At 39.8% G+C, this 14,094-nt stretch overlaps 1 protein-coding gene across 8 annotated transcripts in view; it reads right to left on the bottom strand.

The window, feature by feature from the left end:
- The window catches only part of TENM4 (teneurin transmembrane protein 4), a 1,485,534-nt gene that overhangs the window by 239,289 nt on the left and 1,232,151 nt on the right, over positions 1 to 14,094 (bottom strand). For all 8 annotated transcript variants that reach the window (XM_077298663.1, XM_077298665.1, XM_077298666.1 and 5 more), the window contains one exon: positions 5,046 to 5,292. In XM_077298663.1, coding sequence (XP_077154778.1) covers positions 5,046 to 5,292 — 247 coding nt within the window. The remainder of the gene's footprint in view (positions 1 to 5,045; positions 5,293 to 14,094) is intronic.

Here is a 14,094-nt window from a genome sequence, read left to right as displayed (position 1 = left end):
AAAGTATAAAGTTTAGGTTTAGAAGTCAGTATGAAAATTGCAAAACTTCTTATTCCCCACCCCTTTAATATAGATCATGATAATATCTATTATAATATGATAATAACTAAAAATGACAAAAAAAGAAAAAAAAACATTTAAAATAAATTTCTGATTCAGTCTGTGGATGACAGTTTCCCTTTAATATAACAATGAAATGAATGCAGGGGCGCCTGGTGTCTGAGCCGTCCTGGTGGCTGGGATTTATATTCTGCGGCCCGAGTATCACACACCGGCCCCGTCTGCGAGTCGCTTTACCAGCCTCATTGATTGGCTTCACCTCCTGCTCCGCAGCGCACACCGTCTGCAGCGCTCCGCTCATTACAAAAGGAGAGGCTCTAATTCATGTTAATAACACTTCACAGCTCGCCAACACTTCTCCACTTCTCCATCTTTTTCTTCTATTTGTCTTGCGTTGTTTACGGGTCACTATGGTGCCGAGTGAAGAGCTGCTCAGATGTAATGTGGAACACACAGATCAATGAAACGCTGCGCTCCTCTAACCGACTGCGTGAACCGTGAGATCTTCACAGGCCCCAGCCCTGCGCTCGGGGGAGAAGACCACACTCTTCCTCATCCAGACAAACGCAAGACACAAAATAAGCAAAAGCCAAGGGAAAAAAACACTAAGCACAATCCAAGTCCTGGGAGAAGACAACGGACAGATCCTTCTCTCTGAACATTTTTTTTGCCTTGATGAAAAATCACAAAAAATAGTCATTGATTAGAGCTGATTTGCAATGTCGGAAATTTCCAGAGAATTTGCATTTTGTCGATCATGTGTTATCTACTGTATATAGAGGTGTTACCAGTCATTGTACAGGAGGTGGAGGAGGTGAGCTGTGACATCACCTATTGTGAATAGTGGATCCTCTGTTATCTACTGTATATAGAGGTGTTATGAGTCATTGTACAGGAGGAGGAGGTGAGCTGTGATATCACCTATTGTGAATGGCGGATCCTGTGTTATCTACTGTATATAGAGGTGTTATCAGTCATTGTACAGGAGGAGGAGGTGAGCTGTGACATCACCTATTGTGAATGGTGGATCCTGTGTTATCTACTGTATATAGAGGTGTTATGAGTCATTGTACAGGAGGAGGAAGTGAGCTGTGACATCTATTGTGAATGGTGGATCCTGTGTTATCTACTGTATAGAGAGGTGTTATCAGTCATTGTACAGGAGGAGGAGGAGGTGAGCTGTGACATCACCTATTGTGAATGGTGGATCCTGTGTTATCTACTGTATATAGAGGTGTTATCAGTCATTGTACAGGAGGAGGAGGTGAGCTGTGACATCACCTATTGTGAATGGTAGATCCTGTGTTATCTACTGTATATAGAGGTGTTATCAGTCATTGTACAGGAGGAGGAGGAGGTGAGCTGTGACATCACCTATTGTGAATGGTGGATCCTGTGTTATCTACTGTATATAGAGGTGTTATCAGTCATTGTACAGGAGGAGGAGGTGAGCTGTGACATCACCTATTGTGAATGGGGGATCCTGTGTTACCTGCTGTATATAGAGGTGTTATCAGTGATTGTACAGGAGGAGGAGGTGAGCTGTGATATCACCTATTGTGAAGGCTGGATCCTGTGTTATCTACTGTATATGGAGGTGTTATCCGTCATTGTACAGGAGGAGGTGAGCTGTGACATCACCTATTGTGAATGGTGGATCCTGTGTTATTTACTATATATAGAGGTGTTATCAGTCATTGTACAGGAGGAGGAGGTGAGCTGTGACATCACCTATTGTGAATGGTGAATCCTGTGTTATCTACTGTATATAGAGATGTTATCAGTCATTGTACAGGAGGAGGAGGAGGTGAGCTGTGACATCACCTATTGTGAATGGTGGATCCTGTGTTATCTACTGTATATAGAGGAGTTATCAGTCATTGTACAGGAGGAGGAGGTGAGCTGTGACATCATCTATTGTGAATGGTGGATCCTGTGTTATCTACTGTATATAGAGGAGTTATCAGTCATTGTACAGGAGGAGGTGAGCTGTGACATCACCTATTGTGAATGGTGGATCTTTTGTTATCTACTGTATATAGAGGTTATCAGCCATTGTACAGGGGGAGGAGGAGGTGAGCTGTGGCATCACCTATTGTGAATGATGGATCCCATATTATCTACTGTATATAGAGGTGTTATCAGTCATTGTACAGGAGGAGGAGGTGCGCTGTGACATCACCTATTGTGAATGGCGGATCCTGTGTTATCTACTGTATATAGAGGTCTTATCAGTCATTGTACAGGAGGAGGTGAGCTTATTGACAAGGAAAGTGGTAATGCCCAGTTACCTAGTTCATATATATATCCAGGAGGAGTAATAGACCCAAAAAATAAATAACATTTTTAAAAAGGAAATACTATTAAAACTGACTGGACACGGCTGCGTTAAGTAAAAATACGCAGTTGAGTAATGTATTTTCTTTTTTGGTGCACATCCTTGTACATTGCTAATAAGAGAGAAAAGAATGTTGCAAGATGGCTGTCGGCCGAATCAGGCTTTGGCTGATCTTTCAGACGGCTGTCTTCTTGGCCGTCTCTCCAATACAGAGGAGCAATCCTTCGTCTATGAGAAAGCCGCATTTTCGGGTGAACAATGTGATGGTCAGTCCGAAATCGGACATCTCCCAAGACACAAGACTGTCGGCCGAACCAGGCGCTATCGGAGTGAGACATTAAACCTCTTGATACATCTCATTTGCTTATCAAAATTGGTAACTATTTTTTGTACCAACGTTTTATAGAAATTTTCATGGTGGTTTAGGAGATGCAATTGGCAAAAAATGTGACCCGAAGATGTAGGATCACAGACGGCTTCAGTTTGGTTCAATGGGAAATTAGTTTAAAGCACCGATCAAATGTTCCGTGAAGTCCTTGACCCCAAAAAAACTCACTGCAACGCCAACCCTATAAACAGAAGAAAATCAGAAGTTGCTTCGTCCCGACGTTAATGAAGTCCTATCATGTGTTTCTGCTTTCTCACCTATTCAGGGCACTTGACCCTTAACTCTCTGAAACCCGAAAGGGTTAAGTCATGAACAAAAAAACCCCTACAACACTGCAATTCCTCTCCCGTAAACGCATTGGTCATGCCTCAGTAGATAATGATCTCCAGTTCTGACCTGTGGACATTAGCCCTGTAATATATGTGCTGGGCGTAATTGCCTAATTAGAGAAAATTAGGCCGGACACTATTTTTTTTCTTTTGATTAATGTGTTATATGACAAGTCAGCTTTAGTTTGTGGTCACTGAGCGGCTGGGCGGGTAATCGGCAATGTGATTCATCTATTACATTTCTATAGGGTGAAGGAGAAGATGGCGACCTCCAGATGGAGGTCACCTGGAATGTTTTCTTCTTTTAAAGGAATTTCATGGCAAGACAAGAAGGTTCTCGAAAATCATCCAAACATGGACAACTCAACGGTACATGATGACTTTGAAGTGGTCGTTGACCCAGAAAATGAAGTCAATTCTCCTTCCATGCCTTGCTATAGGGAACTTGCTACATTTTTCAAGAAGGTGGCACCTTACAGCATTTCATCTGGGATCTTTCAAAGGTTTAAAAGATCTTCTAAAACTTAAAAAATCTAAAAAAAACCCCACAAAACTTGCTTTTAGACAGTAGTGAAAAATGTTCATCTGGACAGTACCCTGGCCTTGTAAGGCAAGGAGATGGAATAAAGCCAATTTAGAAATGTAACTAAGACTTCGGATACTGTACTAGGGGAAGCAGATCCCCCCCAAATCCTTCAAAATACTAGTAGATGGGAACTTCGAGAGTTCAAAGATTTATATTTTACCTGCATCCCTATCCAAGATTCATTCTTCACATTGGATGGATAATAGTAAAGTGCAGCTTAACGTATGGAAGAGGGTAAAAGCAAGAGATATCTTACAGGCAACCACAATTCGGGGTCATTCCTTTTAGTTTTTTCCTAAAGGGCTATTCTCAAGTTTGGATGTTAACCCCAACCCCTTGGATAAGTGAGAATTTCCCGATCACTGGGGGCATGACTGCTCGGACCCCCACCGCACTGCTTCTCTATTCATTCTTAATGGGACCACTGGAGATGGTCAAGCGCTAGTCTTTGGCACTCCCATAACGTAGCAGAAGTGGACAAGATCCACCTCCGCTCTATTTACACAGGCTTGGTTCTCAAGATCGGCGGTTGGAACCCAACAGATAAAGGGGTAGTTGAAATTATCTATTATAAATAACCTTTATCCAACTTCTCTCAATACTTTCTTGCTGTTTGAGATGGCCTTAAAGGGATTGTCCAGGAGAAAAAAAAAATGGAACTAAATCTTAAATTCCAAAATTCTCCTGACGTTCCAACTCCATTCCAGGTCTTCTTTTCCAGCTTTGTTCCAACAAGAGAACTTTATTTCCACTTTGTTTCTGTACTCATTTAAGAAGCTAAGCAAGCCTCCTTCACTCTTTAAAATCAGTCACGATCAAGACAGGGGCTGGATTGGATATTGAATGGAGCAAGAAAACCAGCCCCCTTTACAGACATGCTCAAAAATAAACCAAAACCTAGCCATAGGTTCACGTTGGCCTACCGGGGTGGGCACCAAACTTGTCACATATCTTAGGATACAGAGCAGACAGATGGTAGATTAGGATCATGGGAGACAATTTTTTTGTAATCCGGAGGGGAAGAGCGCTTAGAGTTCTTTACTTTATAGACGGGATTAGTTTGTCTTGACTCAAGATTTTCTCCTGCTGAATGACACAGTTTTATGTCGGGGCTTGTCCGATAAGCTATTGATGGGCAGGGATGAAGGTAACACGTGCGTAGACCCTTTCAAGAGCTTTTACCTGTCACGCACTCGGCCTGTAAAGAACACAAAGCCTTGTAGTGCAGATTGCCTTTTTAACGGTCTTTTATGACCAATTAGCAGGACAGCGTTTTGGCCTTAACCTGTCATCATCGGCAACTCAAAACAACCTGGAAATATTTCAGCAGCTACTGAGAAGTACCTGGTCTCCAGGGGGATGTTGCTGTTGAGAAGCCAGTTGTCTTGACCATGGATCGCCTCCTGGGCACTGCCCGGTGGCTCGCCTGATAGTGAGTGATCCGTGGGAGCGGGGCTAGGGTTACTACGTGGGGTGAAGTTGCCCCTGTTCAGGGAGTTGATGGAAGCCGCATGGTGGGGGTTTGGCTGGTGAGACAATGGGGGAGGAGGCGTTCTCAGTCTCAAATGGTTCTGCAGACCCAGCGACTGATCTGGAAACAAAAAATAAGAAAAATGTTAGAAATTAGCCTAAATGTTAAGCAGTTAATATAACATTAGTAAGCAGAAAATTACAGGTGCACAAAAGAATAAAGATTTATTAATGACACGTAATTTACCACTGTTAGAAAATAGCTTCATGTATGCGATTCCGGGCTGTTACTATATAAAAGGAAAACTCCAGGTTTGTAGTAAAATCATGACAGAGTGACCCTGTAAATATAAATAAGTACTGCCCCATGTACAAGAATATAACTACTATAATACTGCTCCAATGTACAAGAATATAACTACTATAATACTGCCCCTATGTACAAGAATATAACTACTATAATACTGCCCCTATGTACAAGAATATAACTACTATAATACTGCTCCTATGTACAAGAATATAACTACTATAATACTGTCCCCTATATACAAGAATATAACTACTATAATACTGCTCCTATGTACAAGAATATAACTACTATGATACTGCTCCTATGTACAAGAATATAACTACTATAATACTGCCCTTATGTACAAGAATATAACTACTATAATACTGCCCCTATGTACAAGAATATAACTACTATGATACTGCTCCTATGTACAAGAATATAACTACTATAATACTGCCCCTATGTACAAGAATATAACTATTATAATACTGCCCCTATGTACAAGAATATAACTACTATATTACTGGTCCTATGTACAAGAATACAACTACTATAATACTGCTCCTATGTACCAGAATATAACTGCTATAATACTGCTCCTATGTACCAGAATATAACTACTATAATACTGCTCCTATGTACAAGAATATAACTACTATAATACTATATACTATACTACAGCACCATGGAATTAATGATGCTATATAAATAAATAATAAAATAATAATAATAATACTGCTCCTATGTACAAGAATATAGCACTGCTCCTACTTTCAAGCATATAACTACTATAATACTGCCCCCTATGTACAAGAATAAAACTACTATAATACTGCCCCTATGTACAAGAATATAACTACTATAATACTGCCCCTATGTACAAGAATATAACTATTATAATACTGCCCCTATGTACTGCTCCTATATACAAGAATATAGCTACTATAATACTGCTCCTATGTACAAGAATATAACTACTATAATACTGCCTCTATGTACAAGAATATAACTACTATATTACTGGTCCTATGTACAAGAATACAACTACTATAATACTGCTCCTATGTACCAGAATATAACTACTATAATACTGCTCCTATGTACCAGAATATAACTACTATAATACTGCCCCTATGTACAAGAATATAACTACTATAATACTGCCCCTTTGTACAAGAATATAACTACTATAATACTGCTCCTATGTACAAGAATAAAACTACTATAATACTGCCTCCATGTACGAGAATGTAACTATTGTAATAAGTACTAGAAAGAAAGCCTTTACTTACACACAAATATTGTAAGGCTTGTGCAGAGTTTGCCAAAAGACATGTGGCAGAGTCTAGAAATGTATGGGGAAAGGGGGGACCAAAATTTTAAATGTTTGGCCACCAAGGTAAACGCTACATCTGGCACCAAACCAACACAGCTTATCACCCCAAAAACATCATCCCCACAGTGAAATATGGTGGTGACAGTATCATCATGCTGTGGGGATGATTTTCAACGACAGGGAAAGTAGTATTAATCGAGGGGAAGATGGATGGTGCAAAATAGAGAGATATTCTCGAGCAAAATCTGTTTCAGTCTGTCCGTGATTTCAGACTGGGATTGAGGTTTACTTTCCAACAAGACAATGACCCAAGGTGTACTGCTAAAGTAATACTCAACTGGTTTACGGGGAAACGTGTAAATGTTTTGGAGTGGCCGAGTCAGTGCCCAGACCTTAATACAATTGAGAATCTGTGGTCACACTTGAAGATTGCTTTTCACCAGAGGAAACCATCTAAGGCCACCTTCACACACCCTAGTGTTTCTGGTACTGAAAAGAAAACAGTACTGGTGAGATCCATGGTCTGTGTCCTTGCGCCATCCGTGTGTACGTACGTACGTACGTACGTACGTACACAATAAGTGTTTCCGTATGCTGTCAGTGTGCAACGTATGGAATGAAATGCAGCATAGAAATTAAAGAGTTATGCATTAAAGATGTGCAAAGATTGAGATTGATGGCAATGAGGAACATAGATAGATAGTTATATGTCAGTGTGATATATAATAAGTGTTTTGCATGTGAAGTTTTCTGTAAGGTTCACCCTTATTTTTTATTAACAAGCTGAGGGAAAGCAGACAGCAGGAGGCTGGTGTTATTATTCTGGGAAGGGGCCAATATCCATAAAAGTTCCCAGCCTATTAACAGCTCACAGCTGTCTGCGTAGCCAATGCTGGTTATTAAAAAGGAGGGACCCAAAAACAATGAAATGGGCTAAGTAATGTGATCTCAAAAATGTGACTGCTCAATAAGGCAGCCGGAACATAATGAAAGTAGCATGAGAACCCGGCTACAGTAATGAGCGGTGACGTAATTAAGGTCACCTGAGACCACAGGCGGCACCGTAGATTACGGTAACCTCTGTGTGAGCACACCTGTGAACTGTGATACCCTTACAGATGTTAACGCTCGTTACTGCAGACGGGTTTTTTGGGTCGTCTTTTTAATAACCACTAAAGGCTGAGCAGAGAGCTGTGAGTCATTATTAATAGGCTGGAAACCTTTATGGCTGTTGGCCCCTTCCCAGAATAATAACACCAGCCATAGCTGTCTGCTTTCCCTCAGCTGGTTAATAAAAGTAAGGGTGTCCCCATGCCATTTTTTAAATTTAATTTATGGACTTATTATTTATTTAATGCGCTGACTACAACTATCATTAGCTGATTGCAGGGAGACCAGACGAGGATGTTGCTAGTTGTAGTCAGCAACTTACAAATGGGCAAAGTGCTAACTGTACTGCTTTCCCCAGCCACCGGAGAATTTCATTTGGGTACGTGTCACACGGATATCAGCCACGTGTCATTAGTGCTGCACTCATACAGAATCACGGAGGAAATAAAATAAAAAAAACACGTCTGCGGATTTTTCACACGGACACACGAAACCGGATATATGCGCACCACCATTTAATACAATGGGTGTGTCCATATTTGCGGTCCTTAAAAACAGACCACGTATAGATATAAAAAATGGATGTGTGAAGGGGGCCTAACTTGGAGCAGTTTTGCCTTCAGGAATGGGCAAAAATCCCAGTGGCAAGACGTGGAAAGCTCAGAGACTTATCCAAAGTGACTTGCAGCTGTAATTGCCGCAAAAGGAGGCTCTAAAAAGTACTGACTTTAGGGGAGGTGACTAGTTATGCACACTGAAGTTTTCAGTTATTTTGTCCTATTTGTTGTTTGCTTGACAATAAAAAGAAAACTCAATTTTTACAATTGTAGCCATGCTCTTTACATGAACTGATGCAAACTGTTAAAAAAAAAATTCCATGTTGTGAGGTAGCAAAACACAAAAAATGCCAAGGGGTGAATACTTTTGCAAGCCACTGTATATGGATCTAAACAAGGCAACTTACACCAGATGCTATATGGCGGTATGATGGGAGTTGTATCTATACAGTCTCTTTTTGGTCATTTTCAGCAGATTTCAGCACTGTCAGGGTTAATGCCGCCATTTACACTACTTTGTGTGTGGTCGTGTCAGGGCGCGACGACCATAAACGCATTATTGTCTTATAATAACTCACTTTTTCTTCAGTAATTAAGGGATAAATACAATTAATGAAGATTAGTCCTCCTCCCGGTTTATGAGGAATATGATGGCGCTATATAAGCGAGTAAAATAAACACATAAATGAGAGGACGCCAAAAGAAATAACAGTTTGGAGATCCTCAAAAGGCTCCATAACCCCAATGTTCTCTGCTGTACGAGGGCAACTATCGGAAGGATTACCGGGATCTCGAACCCGCCCTAGGCATGAACACCAGAACTGGGGCCTTGAGCGACCATCTGACGGCCGGCTCTGTAGTATCTCAGATGTCACACGAGACGCTGACCGTAATGATCATCGAAAGTGGTTCTCATTAACTTCCATGGCTTTTCTTAACAAGGGACATATAGTTATCAGATATTCCTGGCCAAACACATGACCTCCATCAACCAACTGTTTCTACCAAAACCTCACATCTCAGTGAAAGGGTTAGCAAAGACATTTTTATAGTCAAAACAAAAAACCCAAAATTTACCCAAATTTTCTGAGTGCGTAAATGGACAACTGAAACCAAATTTTGACTCTAGGAAATAGATTGTGGCCTTACTAAAGTGAGTTCCTGCACATCCTTACCACTAGGGGGCATCCAAATTTATCCCTGCTAGTTGGGCCAGTCATTTTTACCAGTCCCACATTTGGGAATAATAAGTATCTACAAAATCAGAAGGTGACCGGATATCAAGGATATCCTAAAAGCAAAGTTCTGGGATGTTCATCTGACTACATCTTGATTGTGGTCCACGACCTCTGTTGGTGGATTCCATCAAATCATCAGCTAATGTTTGTGGGTGAAGACAATGTCCCCCGACGAAGACAATGTCCCCCGACGAAGACAATGTCCCCCGACGAAGACAATGTCCCCCGACGAAGACAATGTCCCCCGACGAAGACAAGATTCTAATATTCATATACTGTGAAGATAAGAGGCTGCTCAACCTCACTGATAATGCGGATTACCATAGAAAATTACTAGGTCTTCAACCAAGCCTGAAGTGTACACGTGCAAGTGGATGGGAGCATCACACACAGAGCTGGCAGTCAACAGACCATTTAAGTCAATATTTTAAAATGATCCATCACTAGTTCAAAAGTGATTATTGGATTTTTTTTGCTTTTTATAAATCATCCATATGGTTCCAAAGATATGGACCTTTTTATTTATGAACTTCACTAAGAGGGTGTGGCTCATAGGGTAATTATGTAAAACTGACATATGGCACGCCCGAGGATCCTGCGAGTCCCAATCTGTGCTAAAGACCATAAAAGAACTTAATTAAAAAAAAAAGGCCAATATCTCCAGAAACTTTTGGCGGATTTAAAACAAAAGCAAGAACAAAATTAACAGTGGAAATTAAATGAGCGCAAAATCTGGCTACTTTTAACCTGGTGACTGGTCTTCATCAAAAAGAGAAAAAAAAAAATGTGTGCCATCTTTTTTTTTTTTTTTTATAAAGCGTCATATTTGTGCATAGTTTACACTTAAGTGTGGGCGGCTTACATGCAGTACCTCACACAACCTGTCGACAGAGGTGGCGCTGTTTAAGGCAGTCCTGTTTTTTTTTTTTATCCCGACGACAAAAAGAGCTTCATTACTCAACCATCAGAAAGGGTACTAGCTTTTTCTCATTAGTTTGGAGCCCCCTATAAACAGGGTATAAGCACAACCAGTAGTCAGACAAAAAAAAAAAAATACAAAAAATATTTTTTAAATTAAAAAAATAAAAAATAAAAAATAAAAATATCCACTAAAACTCACGACAAAACCTCCCATGTTTCCAGTTGAGGAATCAGCCATTGTCTGATACTGCTGCGTTCAGCCGGAGTCACAGTGTTCTGCCCGCAGCGAACCTGTCATTTTAACTCTCCTTTTGCTTACCGGAGCCGCTTCCTTATCCACCCCGGGCAGAATATTTGTACAGCTCCTGTCAGCTCGATATTTTATAGATATTCTTCTGGATGAGATTCCTTCCGCTATTTGTGTAGCAGAATTTTGTTTATAAAGTTTAAACTCAGCTTTCCCAGAGTCCTGAATGGTTCCTCTCTTTCTCTATCCTCTATATAGTGCACTGTTTATTGCTGACTGCAGAATGAGTTAACTTAGAATCTGTCAGTGAGCTCTTCTCTTGGGGAGTTTAGAGCTGTTCCCTTCCTTCTTCTGAGCTCCTCTCAGCCGATTCATGAACACAGCAAAGTTCAGGGGAGCTTTGATGTGGTCTGAGAGGAGCACAAACCCCCCCCCCCCCAAAAAAAAAAAAAGACCGCTACAAATGTCACCATCAGAGCTAATTCACTGATGGATTCTCAGTTAACTCGTTCTACAGGGGAAAAAAACACATCCTGTAAAACTCAAAACTGGCAATATTTTTTTGGTACCCAACTTTCCCAGAATCCCAAATGGCAGATCTGTGTAAGGATCTGTCAGGTGCTGCAGGTATCCCTGCCATTAACTAGATTTTAGGGCATTACAAAAGGAAAATAGATGCCAATGGTGGTACTGCCAAACTTTCCCAAACCCCTGAATGGCATATATCCCTGTGTACATTGCTGCAGTTATACATATGCAAACTCAAATATAACAATGTTGCGACAAATGGGAAATTTATCTTCAATGCTCCATACAATGTATGGCGACCATATTAGTCATCACCCAGCTTTCCTTGGCACCTGAGAGGACAGTTATCTGTTTAGTTCTGTGAGTACACCTGCCCTATATTTCATTTTAGGGCATTACAACCAAAAAAAAAATATATTTATTTGTTTAAAAAAGAAAAAAAATCAGTGATATAATAATCTTATGTGTGACCCTACTTTCCCAGGGTCCTGAAAGGCCAAATACGTCTAGCTTTCTTTATATTTCTACATTTGCCCCTGAACAAATCAACATAGTAGGACAAATAGATGCTCGTATTTGTAGTACATCCATAGCGGATATATCAAATGTCACACAGCTTTACTGAGCTCCCGAATGGCAAAACTATTTCATTATTTTTTATTATTATTTCTGTAGCTCATAAACTCAGTTTAGTGCTTTACAAGGAAAATTAGATGCTCACATTTCTATGAAATCTATCATGGCTAAACTAGTAATCATCCAGCTTTCCCAGGCTCCCGAATGCTCAAATATGTACAGTTCTCTTTATTTCTGCATTTGTTCCTGACCTGATCAACATTTTGGGCCTTTACAAGGAATAATAGATTCTCATAGTTGCAGGAGATCCATAGTGGCTATATGAAGAGTCACCCAGCTTTGCTGAGCTTCTGAATGGCAAAACCATTTAGTTATTTCTATAGTTCTGCAGACATGCAGGACATAAGCTTGGTTTAGAACATTACAAAGAAAAGAAAATTAGATGTTCACATTTCTACTAAATTTATAGTGACTATATATGTAATCACCCAGCTTTCCCATGCTCCTGAATGGCAAATCTATTTAGGAATTGTTTTAGTTCTGCAGGCATCCACACCATAACTTCAATTTCAGGTATTTCCAGGAAAATACATGCCCCAAAACAAATACAGGCAGGCTTTCCCAGGGCCCTGAAAGGCAAACATTACAACGTACGCAGTATGCACCAACGAGGTTTTACCGATTGCCACCAGATAGGTCTAGTTATAGCATGGTCTGCGTCAATACCTCCATATTTTGGCAGTAGTGCAGGAAAATTACTAAATATTCACCCAGCTTTCCCTCCCCTAAAAATGAAACACTTTATATTTTTAGGTGAGTGATTATTTTTCGGAGTGGGCTCTGGGGGGGGGAACATGGGAATGACGGAGGTAGGGAAAGAGTTAATCAATTGTGGGAACAAATGAGAATTAGAAGAAAATCCAAAGAGATTAAAGGAAATTGAAAAGGGGGAAAAAAGAAAAAGGCAATTGGATGTGTGAAAATCTGCTTATAGGATTAATTCAGGAAATAGATAAAAGCGCTACAGCAGCGGGGAATGAAAAAATACCAGTATTTCAGAGAACACTTTATCTATCAATAGAGATGATATAGAAGAGACCTCCACACCACCGGGGGCGACGTTGGAAAAAAAAAGTCGGCACAAAAAAAAAAAAAAAAAAAAAAAAAAAAAAAATCGCCAATATTACAATTCCAGAATAAAATTCCCTTAATCCGGCATCCAATCATCTACAAAAAAAAAAAAAGAAGGATGATAAATTCGCACTGGCATTGCATGGAGGATTTTGCTTCAGATTTATATGCATTTTTCTAATCCCGAATATTTGATAATCTAGGAGGTGGGGTTTTTTTGCTGCAAATTCTGTAGGAAAAAAAAAGTATAAATTTCGTTATTGCTAGTTGAGCAATTGCCTCTTCTGATACAAATTATTACACATTTTTGAGTAGAAAACAAATGTAATCCTCAAGTGCATAATAAAACTTCAGAGGCCAAAAAAGTGATGAGGAACAAATTTTATTTTTTAGATTACTTTTTTTTTTATTAAAATTTTTGCATAAATTATTTTATTATCAAAATGTTACTCTTTTTGGCTTTGCTAAGAGAAATAATTGGGGTCGTAAGTATATAAAAGAGCAGGGACCATAGGGCAAAGCTAGAAAAAAAAAAATGAAAAAATAAAGTCCTTTAATCCAGCATTTGATAATCAGTAAAAAAAAAATTAATCTGCCACATTTCTGTAAAAAGATATATTTCAGAATCTAACCGATATAAAATAACATTTTTTTTGGGGGGGGCAGCGGATTTTAGTTGATCTCCTGGCTGCAGTTCATCCCTTAAAAAGGTCTTAGGGGGTAACGTCTCTCCTCGTGTAAGTGTAAGGAGACTTATAGGCCATGCAACGCTCTTCTGGGAAATTAAATATGCAAACTAAAAAAGGCCAAAATTTCAGTACTCCATGACCATCTGATAATAGCAGCTTACATACTAAAAATTCCTGGAATTAATATATCTTGACCCCTTTATATTTTCCATCTAAATCAATATGCCCCGCCCACTGTGTTACTTCTCTCAACCAATCAGCAAGACTGAATAAGGTCACATGACTCACTGCAGCCGCC

The sequence above is a fragment of the Ranitomeya variabilis genome, chromosome 3 (assembly GCF_051348905.1).
Source record: "Ranitomeya variabilis isolate aRanVar5 chromosome 3, aRanVar5.hap1, whole genome shotgun sequence".
NCBI classification, from domain to species: domain Eukaryota; kingdom Metazoa; phylum Chordata; class Amphibia; order Anura; family Dendrobatidae; genus Ranitomeya; species Ranitomeya variabilis.
Note: the sequence above shows the minus strand (reverse complement) of the source record. Positions and strands in the feature narration are given on the sequence as shown.